This window comes from Dasypus novemcinctus, chromosome 18, assembly GCF_030445035.2.
Source record: "Dasypus novemcinctus isolate mDasNov1 chromosome 18, mDasNov1.1.hap2, whole genome shotgun sequence".
NCBI classification, from domain to species: Eukaryota; Metazoa; Chordata; class Mammalia; order Cingulata; family Dasypodidae; genus Dasypus; species Dasypus novemcinctus.
Window position 1 is genome coordinate 76,183,840 of NC_080690.1, and position 13,796 is coordinate 76,197,635.

The window sequence follows — 13,796 nt, forward strand, 5'->3', positions numbered from 1 at the left end:
GGCCCCTATAATTAGGCCGAAGCGCCCCGCCCGGGACATCTCCGCCCCGGCCTGTGACGGAGCTGATGGTGGTGTGACCCAACTGGACTGAGACAACATGGCCGCGGCCAACGGCAACGCTGCGCTGTGCCCCGCGGCTGTGCCCCGCAACCGGGATGTGCAGGTCGGAAGCTACAGAGGGCCCGGGAAGACGGCGAGGGGCCGGGCGGCCTGAGCGGCCCGCGGAGTGGACGCTGGGCGTTGGTCGGGTGCGGAGGAAGGGGTGGCGGCCAATCAGCGTTCAGTTCCCATCCTTCCGGGTCACCGGACTCGATGAAACGACCCTCTGGATTGGGCGTTAGCGCAACAGCGGGCGGGGCCGAGGGCGAGCCTGGAAGGTCCCGGGCCTGCAGAATGGGCGCGGAAACCCTGGGGCTGAACGGCCGGTGCCGGGGTGGGGCGGGGTCTCCAGGCTCGGCGGAGGCCCCCCAGTTGTCCCTGGCGGGGCAGGGGGACGAGTGCGTGGCTGCGCGTGGGGAGGAGCCGCCGGCCTCGCGGCACCTGGCGCCTTTGCTCCTCCTGGGTTCGGCCGCGGGGCCGCCGCGCTGTGGGGAAACCCCCGGCCTGGGCCGCCTTCGCCATTCCTGCCCTTCTCTCCAGGTGCGGCGCAGGCCCCCAAGAGGAGGAGGCGCAGAAACAACACCCCCAGGGGGGAACCAGCCAGTGTTGGGGCAAAGTGCAGTGTTAACTTCCTGGAAATCGCCAGATTTTTACCGGCGGGCGTGGGTGGGAGGAAAAGGCCCGTGAGGATAGCAAGGGATGAGTGAGGGATCTGTTGATGTTGCAGTTAGGGCTGTTTATTTCCATAGAGATGGGTGAGGGATTTATTGAGGTCCCCATCAGGACAAGCTAACTGAGAATGTTTTCTTTTGCCATAATTAGGCCACCTGGCTGCTATAAGGACCAGGAGAGAGGAGGAGGGAGATAAGGAGCTCCCCAGTTAGGAGCCCTCAGGTGCCTGGTAGCCTGGTGAGAGGGAGAGGGGAGAAGATCAGGAGTGAGATTGCTAGTTACAATGGTCAGTGCCTGAAGTTTCCCTTCCATTTGTAGTTGTCTCCCACCTCCGTGCAGCTGGAGTTTTTCCTCTGCAGTCCTAGAGCTGCAAGATAGTCAGGACCCAGGAGGGAGCCGGGAAGAGCCCAAGGAGTGAACTGGCAGCTTGTCAAGAGAAAGGAAGATGGTCTTAGTCAGCTCCTACACTTGGCTCTTTGACTTCTTGCTGATAGACATGGGCAAGCTAGCTAAGCCTTGGGTTCCTTTCCTGTCAAATGGGCACACCTGGAGTCCTCTCACACGGCAGGATCAAATACAGCTAGCTTCTGAGACCCAGCAGGAGGACGGAGACTCACCCTGAGTCACCCTGATGTAGTCCAGTCAAAAGCAATCTCAAGTGATCTAAAGGAAATCTAGTGTCATCAACAAGTATCACCCCAGCAGGAATAGGTTAGTTTACGTACATAATTTTTCTTTTGGAATTCAATGGGAGGGGAGGCCTTGCTGAAGTGACGTTTGAGCAAGGTCCCTGGAGGCAAGGAAGGGAGTCATGAGGCTCTTTGGGCAGAAGGCACAGCAGGTAGAGAGGGGACGGGGAGGGGCCATTTCAGCAGGGACAGCCTCTCGGTGGGTAGGAGCCTTCCAGGGAGAGGAGCTGGACATGTAAGGGCAGGGTTCTCAACCCCATGGGGTGATTTTGCCCCACTGGGAACATTGGGCAATGTCTGGAGACCTTCTTATTTGTCACAAGTGGGGCTGGGGGTGCTACTGGCATCTAGTGGGTAGCAGGCAGGGATGCTGCTCAACATCCTACTATGCCCATGAGGGCCCCCAGAGCAAAGAGAGACCCCGCCCAAGGGGTCATAGTGCTGGGGCTGCCGGCACATTCTAACGGGAAAGCCCTGAGGCAAGAGGGAGCTTGGTACCTTTGGTCACTGAATTTTATCTATTTTTCTTTTTTATTAACTTTTTTTTTCACTTGACATTTCAAAAAAAATTGTTTATTTAGCATTTTTATTGAGATATATTCACATACTATACAATCTAGCCAAAGTGTATACTCAGTGGTTTTTAGTATCATCACGTTATTGTGCATTCATCACCACAAAAAATTTTAGAACAGTTTCATTGCTCTGTCAAGAAAAATTCCACACCCCTTAGCATTCCTTCCCACTAATTTAATTTTATCTTTATAAATTGATTTATATTTATATTTTATATAAATGGACTTATAATGTATAGTACTTGGGCCTGGTGTCCTTCACTTCGCATAATGTGGGGTTTTTTTGTCTGATATTAACATGTTGTATTCATACACTACATCTAAATTTACTCAGATGCTTGATTTCTCTCTCTTAAGGTTTTAGTGGCAAGAGGTGGGTGTCTACTCTTGTTCTTTGATTCTTGGTTCAGCCTGTTCAGGGTCTTTAGGATTGTGCCTGTTAGTTGCTCAAATCTGGGCCTGGACCCAGTAACAGGTTGCTGTCCGGCTTCCTAGGGCCTTGGGGAGGGAGGTTGTAAAGGCCTGAAAAAGCTTCTCTTTATTACTTTTACTATCCTCACAGACACTTCCCTTGTGAGCCGGCAGATGGTGCTCCTTGGCAGCCCTCATTCAAAGCCTGGTTGGAGACTGTTCACTGCTACAGGGAACAGATCGTGATAGAGGGTCCTGCCTGGAGGCTAAGAGCCTCATAATTCAGACTTTCTCAGAGGCAGTTCTCCAACCTTTGCTGGCCACCCCCTCCCTTTTTCCCCAGGTAGGAAATAGTCCCATTCCCCTCTGCATTGTCAACAACCAGTCCCAGGCAGTTGAGAGGGAGATTGAGAGGGCTGGATCTCTTTAGCCCCTTGCTGGCTCCCAGGGCAGACAATGGTATGGCCCCACTTGGCCTGGAAGGGCTCCTGGGACACAACAGACCAGATTTGTGGATCAAAAGCTGAGTCACCCTTAGGTTGTGTCCCTTCTTCTCCCTTTTCCTGGGGAGGTGGATCCCTGAGACCTCCTTTGTCTGTAGCCAGTCTAGATGCTGAGAATTCAAAAGTCTTTATAGTGTGGGAGAGGGTGCTGGCAGCAGCTGTTGTGGCTTTTTTCTTTCCTTTTAGGAGGTACCGGGAATTGGACCCAGGACCTTGTACATGGAAAGCAGGCAGTCAGCCCCTGAGCTACATCCAGTCCCCAGCGGCTGTGGTTGGTTTTTTTTTAATCCCCCCTCCCCCCACCTCGCTCCTTAGGCTTGCTGTCTGCTCTCTGGGTCCATTCGCTGCATTCTTCTGTATCAGCTTTGTCTTTTCTTCTCCTCTTCCCTTTAGGAGGCACTGGGAACGGAACCTGGCACCTTCTGATGTGGGACAGAGGCACTCAATAGCTTGAGCCACCTCAGCTCCCTGGTTTGTCGTTTCTTTCATTGTCTTTTTTCTCTGTGTCTTTCTTTTGTTACATCATTCTGTTGTCTTTCTTTTGTTACATCATTCTGTTGTGTCAGCTTTCCGCACGGGCCAGCTTCCCTTCACCAGGAGGCCCCAAGAACTGAACCCAGGACCACCATATGGTAGATGGTAGTCCAATCGCTTGAACCAGTCAGCTGTGGCTTTTCATTCACAGCTTTGTCTTCCCATCTTTTCCTTTACCTCTCCTCTGGGTGGTGTCCAGCCTTCCCCTGGTGTCCCAAACATTAGAAGGTTTTTTTCTAGGCCATTTCTGACTGTCTCCTAGATATTTTTCTGGGAGAGAAGTGAGTCTTGTGTCTTTCTAGTCCACCATCTTCCTTTACTTTTTTATCTTATCATTCTGTAGTTCAGTAGTCTGACACACAGCTTGCAAGGCTACAATCAAGGTGTCGGCAGGACCGTATTCCTTTCTGGAAGCTCTAGGGGAGAACCTGTTCCTTGCCTTTTCCATCTTCTAGAGGCTTTCTGCATTCCTCAGCTTTCTCCATCTACAGAGCCAGTGACATTCCAGCTCTCTCATATTTCTTCCGTAGCCGCTTCTCCCTCTGACTATAGCCAGGAAATTGTCTCTAGATTTAAGGATCCGTGTGATCCAGTCCTCCCAGATAATCTCTTCTCAGAGTTCTCACCCATGGTCAGTCACATCTTCACTGTCCCTTTTGCTTTGTAATGAGCATAATCAGTGGTTCCAGGGATTGGCTGCAGGACACCTGGGGGGTGGGGTGGCATTAGTCTACCTCCCTCAGTCACTGTGGTTGGAAGGTGAAGATTGAAGGGAAAGGGGTGGGAGCTAGAGGAAGGGAGCCATGTGTTTTGTTTTTTTTTTTACTTTGTCAATTAATTTAGCTTTCTTTTTTTTTTGTTTTGCTGCTTCTAATTTTGCTACACTGAAGTCAGTGAAGGTAAATTGTCCATTCAATAAGTATTGATATCTTTGCAGTACTGGGTGCTGATCTCTGTGACTAGGTTGCAGCAGTAAACAAACCATGCAAAAATCTTTACCTTGGTGGAGCTCATGTTCTCATGGAGGCAGATGAGACAAATCCAACGTAAAGGAAGGTAGATGGTGTCAAGTGCCATGGAGAGGAAGGAAGAAAAGGAGGAGAAGGGGAGGCCCAGGGAGTGGGTTACAGTTTTAGGTAGAATGAACAGGGAAGCCTTATGAAAAGGTGGCATTTGGGCAGAGAAGTGGGGGGAGGGAGCAGGCCCCTTGTATTCCAGGCAGAGGAACCCATTGCAGAGGTCCTGATGCCAGAACATGCAGCCTGTGGTCAGACAAGAGCAGGAGGGCCCGGGTGGTATAGCCAGGAAATGAGCTGTGGATGTTAGGAGATGAGAGTGAAGAAGCATCTGAGGGCAGATCCTGGAAGAACCTTGTGAGCCATTACTTGAACCTGAGCTTGGCAAAGAGACACACAAGGTCTCTAGGTCTGGTTTTGTAAAGAAATCATTTTCTTATGGCCTCTGGCAGTGTTTGTACTACAACATCAGAGTAAAGTTGACTAGTTTCAACAACAGTGGATTGGCCTTCAAAACCTAAAATATTTACTGTTTGGTACTTTACAGGAAACCAGCTGCCAGTCTCTGACTTAACCATCTCTGTAAAATGTCATCCTCCCCACCAGCACCCACTTCTAACCACATCTGTGTGGAGCTTTCTAGAACTGCACCATCATCACTGTAGCCACTTTGCCATATGTGCCTACTGAGCACTTGAAATGTGGCCAGTCTGAATTGAGATGTGCTGAGAGTGTAAAGGTCACCCCAGATTTCTAAGACTTGGTACAAAAGAATGAATGAAAAATAGTTAAAACATTTTATACTGATTACATACTGAAATGATCAATTTTTATATGTATTTGGATTAAATAGTTTACACATTAAAATCAATTTCACCTGATTCTTTTTAACACAAATAAAAGTTTTTAAAGTATACATGCAGCTCACATGTGGCCTTAATTGTTTCCCTTGGATAGTGTTGATTCTTAATGGTCTCGATTTTTGTGTTTCATTTTTCTTTTTAACATTGGTTGTATTCATAGGGGTTGGGGAAGCAGTGAAATAAGAGAGAAAAACCAGGGAGAGAGATGCTGCGGGTGCTGCAGGTGTGGGGACCCCCTCGAACTCCTCACTCTTGGCCTCATTGACCCCACCTCTGGGCCCACTTCTTCATCATCCTTCCCAGGCGTCCAGATTGTGGACTTCCGGGAATGCCCCTTGTCCTGGGTCTTGCCCCCGTCCCGGGGCCTGCTTGGCCTGCATCAGCCGCGTCTGTGGGCCCAGGTCTTGGCAGTGGCTGTGGTATGGCCCAGGGTGTATTCTGTCGGCTGCCCCATGGTGCAGCTGGGGGGCCGGTAGTTGACCCCACCCATGCCAACTGTGGGACACCGTTCACAGGCTTGATGGCGCACTGGGTCTCTTGGCGATGGTGGCGTTCAGATCCTCGACTCAGCACAATGGGGTCACCCTGGACCACATGACTGGAGGGTTCAGAGTAGGCAGTGGTTAGGGGGACACAGGCTGCCATAGACGGTGCATGCCGGGTAGGGTCCAGTTGTTCTGGAGCTCTGTCAGGGAGTGCAGGAGGCGGTGTTGGCGGCACATGTGGCTGAGGGGCCGGCTGGGGGAGGAGAAGTGGGCGCTGCAGTTCCAGACGGTGAGGTCTTACAGGCGGCCTTTGTCTACCCTGAAGGCTGTGTGAGTGCTCCAGGGTGATAGAGAATGGGCGTGGGCTTTCAATTTTATTTGAACGCCAAACCTTTTGTTCTGCAATTTGATATTTTCACTTACTATTTGTTCCAGATCTTTCCATGCTTGTAGCTGTAGATGTGGGCTTGTAAGGAATTGGAGCATTTCTGCAAACATCAGAGAAGGAGACTAAGGATGGCATCGTGTCCTTATCTATGGGTGTCCCAAGGACAGAGCACCAGATTCTGATGTAGGTGCCAGAGACACAGCAGGGAGCAAAAAAGCACAGCAGCTGCCCTGGTGGTGCTTACGTTCTAGTAGAGGAGGCGACCATGGCCTATAGTGATGGGGCCTATAGTGATGGCAGGGGGGATAGGGGCTGACAGGACAAAGGACAAAGGAGGCAGGAGCAGGGGCTGGAGCAAGCCCAGGGCTACTGCTTTTGACAGGGTGGCTGGGGAAGGCTTCCCTGAAGAGGTGCCCTTGAGCTGGCGCTGGAGTGAAATGAGGGAGTGGAGGATTGGGGAGAGCAATGAGGGGGGAGAGCGGCTGGCAGGGGATCAGCTGGGTCAGGGCTCTAGGGGGGAACAGCCAGGAGACCAGTGGGGGGAGCAGGGTGGGAGGCAGAGGCTGGGCCAGGCAGCCGAGCTAATTTAGGAGCCCCAGCATCCCCAGGCCTCATCCCAGGTGCCTGGGGTCTAGGGAAACTCTGGGCTTAGGGTGTCCCGCTCCTCTCGCTCCCTCCCTTCTGGGAAGAGGCTGCCAGGAGGCCCCTGAGCCACTCCCCCTGGGGCCTTTCCTTCCACTCACAAGTCACTTCATTCTGGCCTCTGCCCTGGGAGCCAAGCAGAGAAGGGCAGGCGGAGTTGGACTCCAGGTCTCAGTGCTCGCTTAGGCGACGTCTTTACCTCTCAGCCTCCATCTGTTCCGTGATGAAAAGGGGAGAGGTGCACTCACCTCTAGGACCGGGAGGTTCCCGTGAGGTCCTCGGGAAATGCTTAGCTCAAGACCTTCATGCTCATCAGCCAGGGGTCTTGGTTTCCTGGGGCTGCCCCAAGGCATGACCACAAACTGGGCGGCTCAGAGGAACAGAAATTTGTTCTCGTGGTTCTGGAGGCCACAAGCCCGAGATCGAGGTGTCAGCCCAACTTCCTGGGTTTAGCTCTGGCTCTGCCATTTATGAACGGTTTGATCTGAGCCCTGCATGCTTTGTGGCTCAATTGTCTCCTCTTGAATGTAGAATTTGATCTTCCTGTAATAAATTTTTACATCATTATAGGAATTAACTTAAGTAAAGCATTTAGAGGAATGCTTAGAACATGATATCTGTTGCAAATCTGATGGTCATTGCTTTTGCTGTATCCTAAACAGTATTTAGATTCTGACCTTTCTAAACAGCTTAGACTTTATCATCCTTAAAGACACCACTCCTGTTCTAACTCATCTAAAAATTGACTGCACTTGCTCTGTACAACATCATATCTTGCATTAGCATATAGAGGACCCTGTGTTGAATTTTTTCAATTGTGTGTTTCTTTTATTCACAAAACCTTGAAATCCATTTTGATTTTTTTGTGTATTTTATATCCCTTGATGGAAAAGTATGCTAAAACAAAATAAGCAATATATGGTTTGCTGAATATTATTTCATGTGGATCTGTCAAAACACTCATCAGTAGAGTTGATCCCTAAAACATCCCCTTTCCTTTTGTGGGAGGATGAGAATTCTCCCCATGGCCACTTGGTGAAATGTGTTTTTCATTTCAGGGACTGTTGACATTCCGGGATGTGGCCATAGAGTTCTCTCAAGAGGAATGGGAATGCCTGGACCCTGAGCAGAGGTCCTTGTACAAGGACGTGATGATGGAGAACTACAGGAACCTGATCTCCCTGGGTGAGCATAACTTCCTTCCAGAAGTCAGAATGTGCCCTTGGGTATCTTTGTATTTTTTCTTGTGAATCACTTGGGATCCTCAACCTTGCCTAAATGAGATTAAGTTGTGTGCATTCTAGAAATGAAAAGCATCATACTCTAGTAGCTGGCCTTTAACCACACACGTCATGCTATATTAGTTATAAGGGCTTGAGTAAGCACAAAATCTTATGCCAAACATTTTTCTTTCAGCTTTATTGAGCTACAGTTCACTCACCTAAAATGTATACTTCAGTGGTTTTTAGTACATTTTGAGATATTTGCATCCTCTCAAAATGAAAACCCTTATCTATCAGCTATCACCCTGCTATTCCCCCATCCCCTCCTGCCCTAAGCAACCAGTACTGTATTTTCTGTCTCTGTATTATCATAATTGGGACCTTTCTTATGAATAGATTCATATGATATATAGTCTTTCATCACTGGCTTCTTTCTTTATCTTCATATTTTCAAGTTTCACCCATGTTGTAGCATGTACCATTGCATCATTCCTCTTTATCACTGAATAGAATTCCATTGTATAAATATACCACCCTCCGTACATTCATTGTTTGAAGGACATTTGAGTGGTTCCAATTGTTTGGTTATAATGAATAATGCTGCTATTAAATTTTCTATTCAGTATTTTTGTGTGTGTATATATATAAGAGTGGAATTGCTGGGTTGTATGGTTAACTCTTTGTTTAATTGTTTGAAGGAGTGCTAGACTGTTTTGCAAAGTGTTGCACCATTTTACATTCCCACCAGCAGTGTGTGAGGGTGCCTGTCTTAGTTTCCTGACTGCTAAAACAAATAGCATACAATGGGTTGGCAGAACAATAGGAATTTAATGCTTCATGGTTTCAGAGGGTAGAAAGCTGCTTCCTCCCAGGATTGGAATCTTAAGGCTGACCAGCAATCTTTGGGTTCCTTGGCTTTTCTGTCACATGGCGATGCACCTGCAATGCCGTCTCCTTTCTCCTCCAGGTTCTTTAGACATCTGGCTTCTTTTCATGGCCTTTTGTCTTTATAAAGGACTTCATTAATCTCTTGTTAAGCCCAGCTTGGTTCAGTTGGGCCACACCTTAACTGAAGTAACATCTTCAAGTGATCCAATTTATAATTGATCCACACCCACCAGAATCTGGACCAGGATCAAGAACAAGTCCAAATTGGGGTACACAATTCAATCTACCACAGTTCCAATTTCTCCAATTTCTCATTACCACTTACTGCTTGGCTTTTTGATTCTAGCCATCCTGTTGGGTGTGAAGTGCTGTCTTATTGTAGTTTTCATTTGCACTTACTTGAAGTTGAATGATGGTGAACATCTTTTCATTTGCTTATTGACCCCTTGTATATCTTGGAGAAGTGTCTATTCAGTTCCTTTGCCTACCTTTTAATTAGATTGTATGTTTTTCTGTTATTCAGTTGAGAGAGTTCTTTGTGTATTCTAGATATAAGTCCCTCATCAGATATATGATGTACAGATTTTTCCTCCCATTCTGTGAATTGTCTTTTCACTTTCTTGATAGTGTCCTTTTGAAGAAGAAAAGTTTTTATTTATTTTAAACAAACACTCTACAACCACCAAACATTCAGTCTTCCTCAATCCCCTGGTAACATATAAATGTACTTCTGACTGAAAATTTACTGTTTCTAAACATCTCTTATAGGTGTCCTATGGGTCTCGCTTATTGTGCTGATCATAAGATATTCAAGATTCCAGCGCATCCTAGAATTGATTCTTTTTTTTTTTTTGAAGATTTATTTTATTTTCCCCCCTTCTCCTCTCCCCCTTCCCCCTCCCTCCCGTTTTTGCTATCTGTATCCATTCGCTGTGTGATCTTCTGTATCTATTTCTCTTTTGGTCTTCTCTTCTCATTTTTTTCTCCTTTAGGATTCACCGGGATCTGATCCTGGGGACCTCTGGTGTGGAGAGAAGTTCCCTGTCAGCTGTGCCTCCTCAGTTCCTGGTTTCTGGTTTCTACTGTGCTTCACCTTTACTCTCCCCTTCATCTCTCTTTTGTTGTGTCATCCTCTTGCTGTGTGACTCACTTGCGTGGGCACTGGCTCACCGCGTGGGCAGTCAGCTCGGCACGTGGGCACTGGTTTGCCACGTGGGCACTGGCTCACCACACAGGCACACTTTTTTCTTCATTTTCACCAGGAGGCCCTGGGGATCAAACCCAGGTCCTCCCATATGGTAGGTGGAAGCCCTATCACTTGAACTACATTCGCTTCACTCATTCTTTCTTATGGCTGTGTAATATCCCATTGTGTGTATATAGAACATTTTTTCTATCCATTCATCTGTTGATGGGTACGTGAGTTCTTTCTACCTTTTGGCTATTTTGAATAATGCTGCTATAAAAATTGGTGTATTAGTAACTGTATGAGATCCTGTTTTCACTTTCATTTGCATATATATCTAGAAGCAGAATTGGTGGGTCATTGCTAATTTTGCATTTAATTTTTTGAAACACTACCATATTGCTTTCCACAGTAACTGTACCAATTTACATTCCCAGCGACAATGCACTGAAGTACCAAATATCTGTGTCCTCTCCAGTACTACTTTTTGTTTTCTGTTTTTTGTTTTTTGTTTTTTTTAATAACATCTCTCATTCTACGTTTGCTGTGATATCTCATTTGTGACTCTGGTTTGTAGTTCCCTAATAAAAACTTAGGTTGAGCAAAAGTATTTCATTTTCATGAAGTCATGTTTACCTTTATTTCCTCTTTTGTTTGTTAAATTGATGCCATACCAAGAATCCATTCTGAGTCCCAAATCATGAAAATTTACTCCTGTTTTCTTCTGATAATTTTATAGCCTCTAAAAATATTTAGGTCCTTTTTCCACTTTCAGTTAAGTTTTGTAAATGGTGTGAGGATAGTGTCCAAATTCATTCTTTCGCATGTGGCTATCTAGATGTCCCGCTACCACATGAAGAAACTACTCTTTACCCCAGTGAATGGTCTTGGCAACTTCTTACAATGAGTTGATCTAGGTCTATGGTTTTGTTATTGGGTTCTCAATTCTATTATATTCATTTATATATATATATATATATATATATATATACTATGCCAAGCATACTGTTTTGATTTCTATAGATTTGTCATAAGTCAATTTTTCTTTTATTAGAGAAGATGCAGACTTAAAGAACAATCATGCATAAAATACAGAATTCCCATATTCTACCTAGTTGTTAACACCTTGCTTTTGTGTGGAACATTGGTTACAATTTGACCTCTTCGAGTGTCTTCTTATGTACCTAGACCTGGACACATGTGACCTTCTAGATTCCCAGGAATATGTAGGAGCCTTTCAAAACCCTTATTCCCCAAAACATCTAAGTCTCTAGTGTATTCATTATTTCTCTTTTTTACCTCAATAGTAATCCCTTGCTCCAGATGTCAGCAGCTAATACATGTGCCTTGTAAATTTAAGTCCTGAGCAGTTCTCCCTGCCCCCCCCCCAACTACTGCCACCACCACCATAAACCCACGGCCCTACTGATACTGCTTCTCCTATGGTAGAATTCTGAATTAGGCAAAATAAAGGCAAGCTCTTTGAGCTATTCCTTCAGGAAGACACCAGCCATCAGACAGGTTAAAAAGACCCCCAATTCTTTAAAAGAAAGTTTATGTGCTCCCTGGTACTTGGCACTTCTCTGGGAATGTGGGCTGGTGCCTTCAAGTCCCCTGCCGATTAGGGGAGCATGGGTTGTATACAGGTAAATTAAATCACTTCAGATCTCTCCTACTGAGACTCAGCCGCCTTTTTCTTAACTGTTCACTAACTGCTCTATACCTTGGGTTAGATTCCCAAGTTGTGATAAAATTGATTCTTCCATATTTTGTTAGTTAATTTTCTATATTTGTGATGGGATGCACTTTTTTTTTAGGATTTATTTATTTCTAACTCCCCCCCCCCCCACCTTGTTTTCTGTTCAGTGTCTGCTCTGTGTCCATTCACTGTGTGTTCCTTGATGTCTGCTTGTCTTCTCTTTAGGTGGCTCCGGGAAACAATCCTGGGACCTTCTGGAGTGGGAGAGAAGTATTCAGTCTCTTGTGCACCTGGTCTGCTGCATCTCTTATTGTCTTTCCTCTGTGTCTCTTTGTGTTGCATCATGTTGCTGCTCCAGTTCTTCTCTACATGGGCCAGTACTCCATGCAGGCCAGTCCACATGGGCCAGCACTCTTTGTGGGCCAATTTGCCACATGGTCCAGGTTGCCTTTTACTAGGAGGCCCCAGGAATTGAACCCTGGACCTCCTGTATGGTAGATAGGAGCTCAGTCACTTGAGGCACATCCACTTCCCGAGATGCACTTTTAAGAATTGCCTACCCTGCTATTTTCTTTGATCATGCCCTTCACAGTTTTTAAACTCAATAATTGTATTCATCAAAGATTGGTATGTCAGCAGGCAGTGAGTTGCAACGTATTTTCAATTCTTATATTTTTTGCTTCTTCTGGAAAATAAATCCTTTATTTTGCTTCCAATGACAAACACCTTAGAATTCCACAATATTATAATTGTGATTATTTATTATTTTTCTATTGTCTTTAGCTCTGGCTCTTACTGTTTTGCTTACGAGTTTTTATTATGACTTAGATATGTTGGATTTCCAGAATATATTGTGTAATACATTGTAAGGCACTAACTGTTAATGTTGTAAAATGCTTATACTGCATCGATAAAGTTATATTTATAACAGCTATTCAGAAAAATATTTTGTTATTCTTCCCGTGGTTTTTATTAGATTATACCTGACTTTCCTATTCACATTTTAGTTTTGCAACCCTGAACTACCATTTCTTTGTTTCTCATTACTAATTTTTTGTGTATTATTTAACATTGCATTACATAATGCTGTGCATTAGTATTTATTTCTGTACAGAAATTATGTGGTAAATATGCACTAATAAAATATGTTATCTTTCTCCAAATATCAACCACCCATATGTTTTCTGCAAATTGGTGTGTGCTTTGAGAGGACAGTGGACAAATAGTCCTTATTTCAGGACATTTGTAAGTTTATATATTATGAGTGGTCATAGAGTATTTGAAACCAGGCTTATCTTAAAATAATTTGAATAACATGTGTATTAGTTAGCTAAAGGAGTGCTGATGCAAAGTACCAGAACTCTGTTGGCTTTTATAAAGAATATTTATTTGGGGTAGAAGCTTACAGTCACAAGGCCCTAAAGAGTCCATTCGAAGGTACCAGAAGAGATACTTTCTCACCCAAAGTCATTTGCCACATATTGAAGCAAGATGGTGGGTGATGTGTATGAGGGTTCAGCCTTCCATCTTCCTGTTAAGGCTGCATGGTCCCAGCGTCTTCTGATCTCAGCTGTAGGCTAGCATAAAGCTCTTCTCTCTCCGCGGGGCTTGTTTCTTCTGGGCTCAGCAGCTCTGTTCTCTTCACAAGGTTAGGTATAGACTCTTGGGATCATCTCTCCTCCTTTGGCTTCAGTCATGTCTATGGAGGTGTCTTTTGTCCTCTGTCCTGTCTTTTTCAGTGTGAGTGCCTGAACACCAAGAGGGTGAGGCTCAGCGCCCTACTGACATGGTCGAACCAAGGCCCTAATCTTAGGTAAATCAAGTAAATCAAACCTTTGACTATAATAAAATCAAAGGGTGTCATGCCCAGAGGAACAGACCAGTTTACAAACATAATCAATTATTTTTTTGGAATTCATAAAT

At 45.6% G+C, this 13,796-nt stretch overlaps 1 protein-coding gene across 2 annotated transcripts in view; it reads left to right on the forward strand.

Moving 5' to 3' along the window:
• LOC101428765 (zinc finger protein 83-like) overlaps positions 1–13,796 on the forward strand; it is a 20,369-nt gene continuing 6,573 nt past the window's right edge. Inside the window, exons 1-2 of one of the 2 annotated variants that reach the window (XM_012520443.4) lie at positions 1–163; positions 7,936–8,062. In XM_012520443.4, coding sequence (XP_012375897.2) covers positions 98–163; positions 7,936–8,062 — 193 coding nt within the window. In that variant the 5' untranslated portion in view covers positions 1–97. Of the gene's footprint in view, positions 164–7,935; positions 8,063–12,098; positions 13,687–13,796 lie in introns of those variants that run through there. The other variant, XM_071209428.1, reaches the window with a different exon arrangement.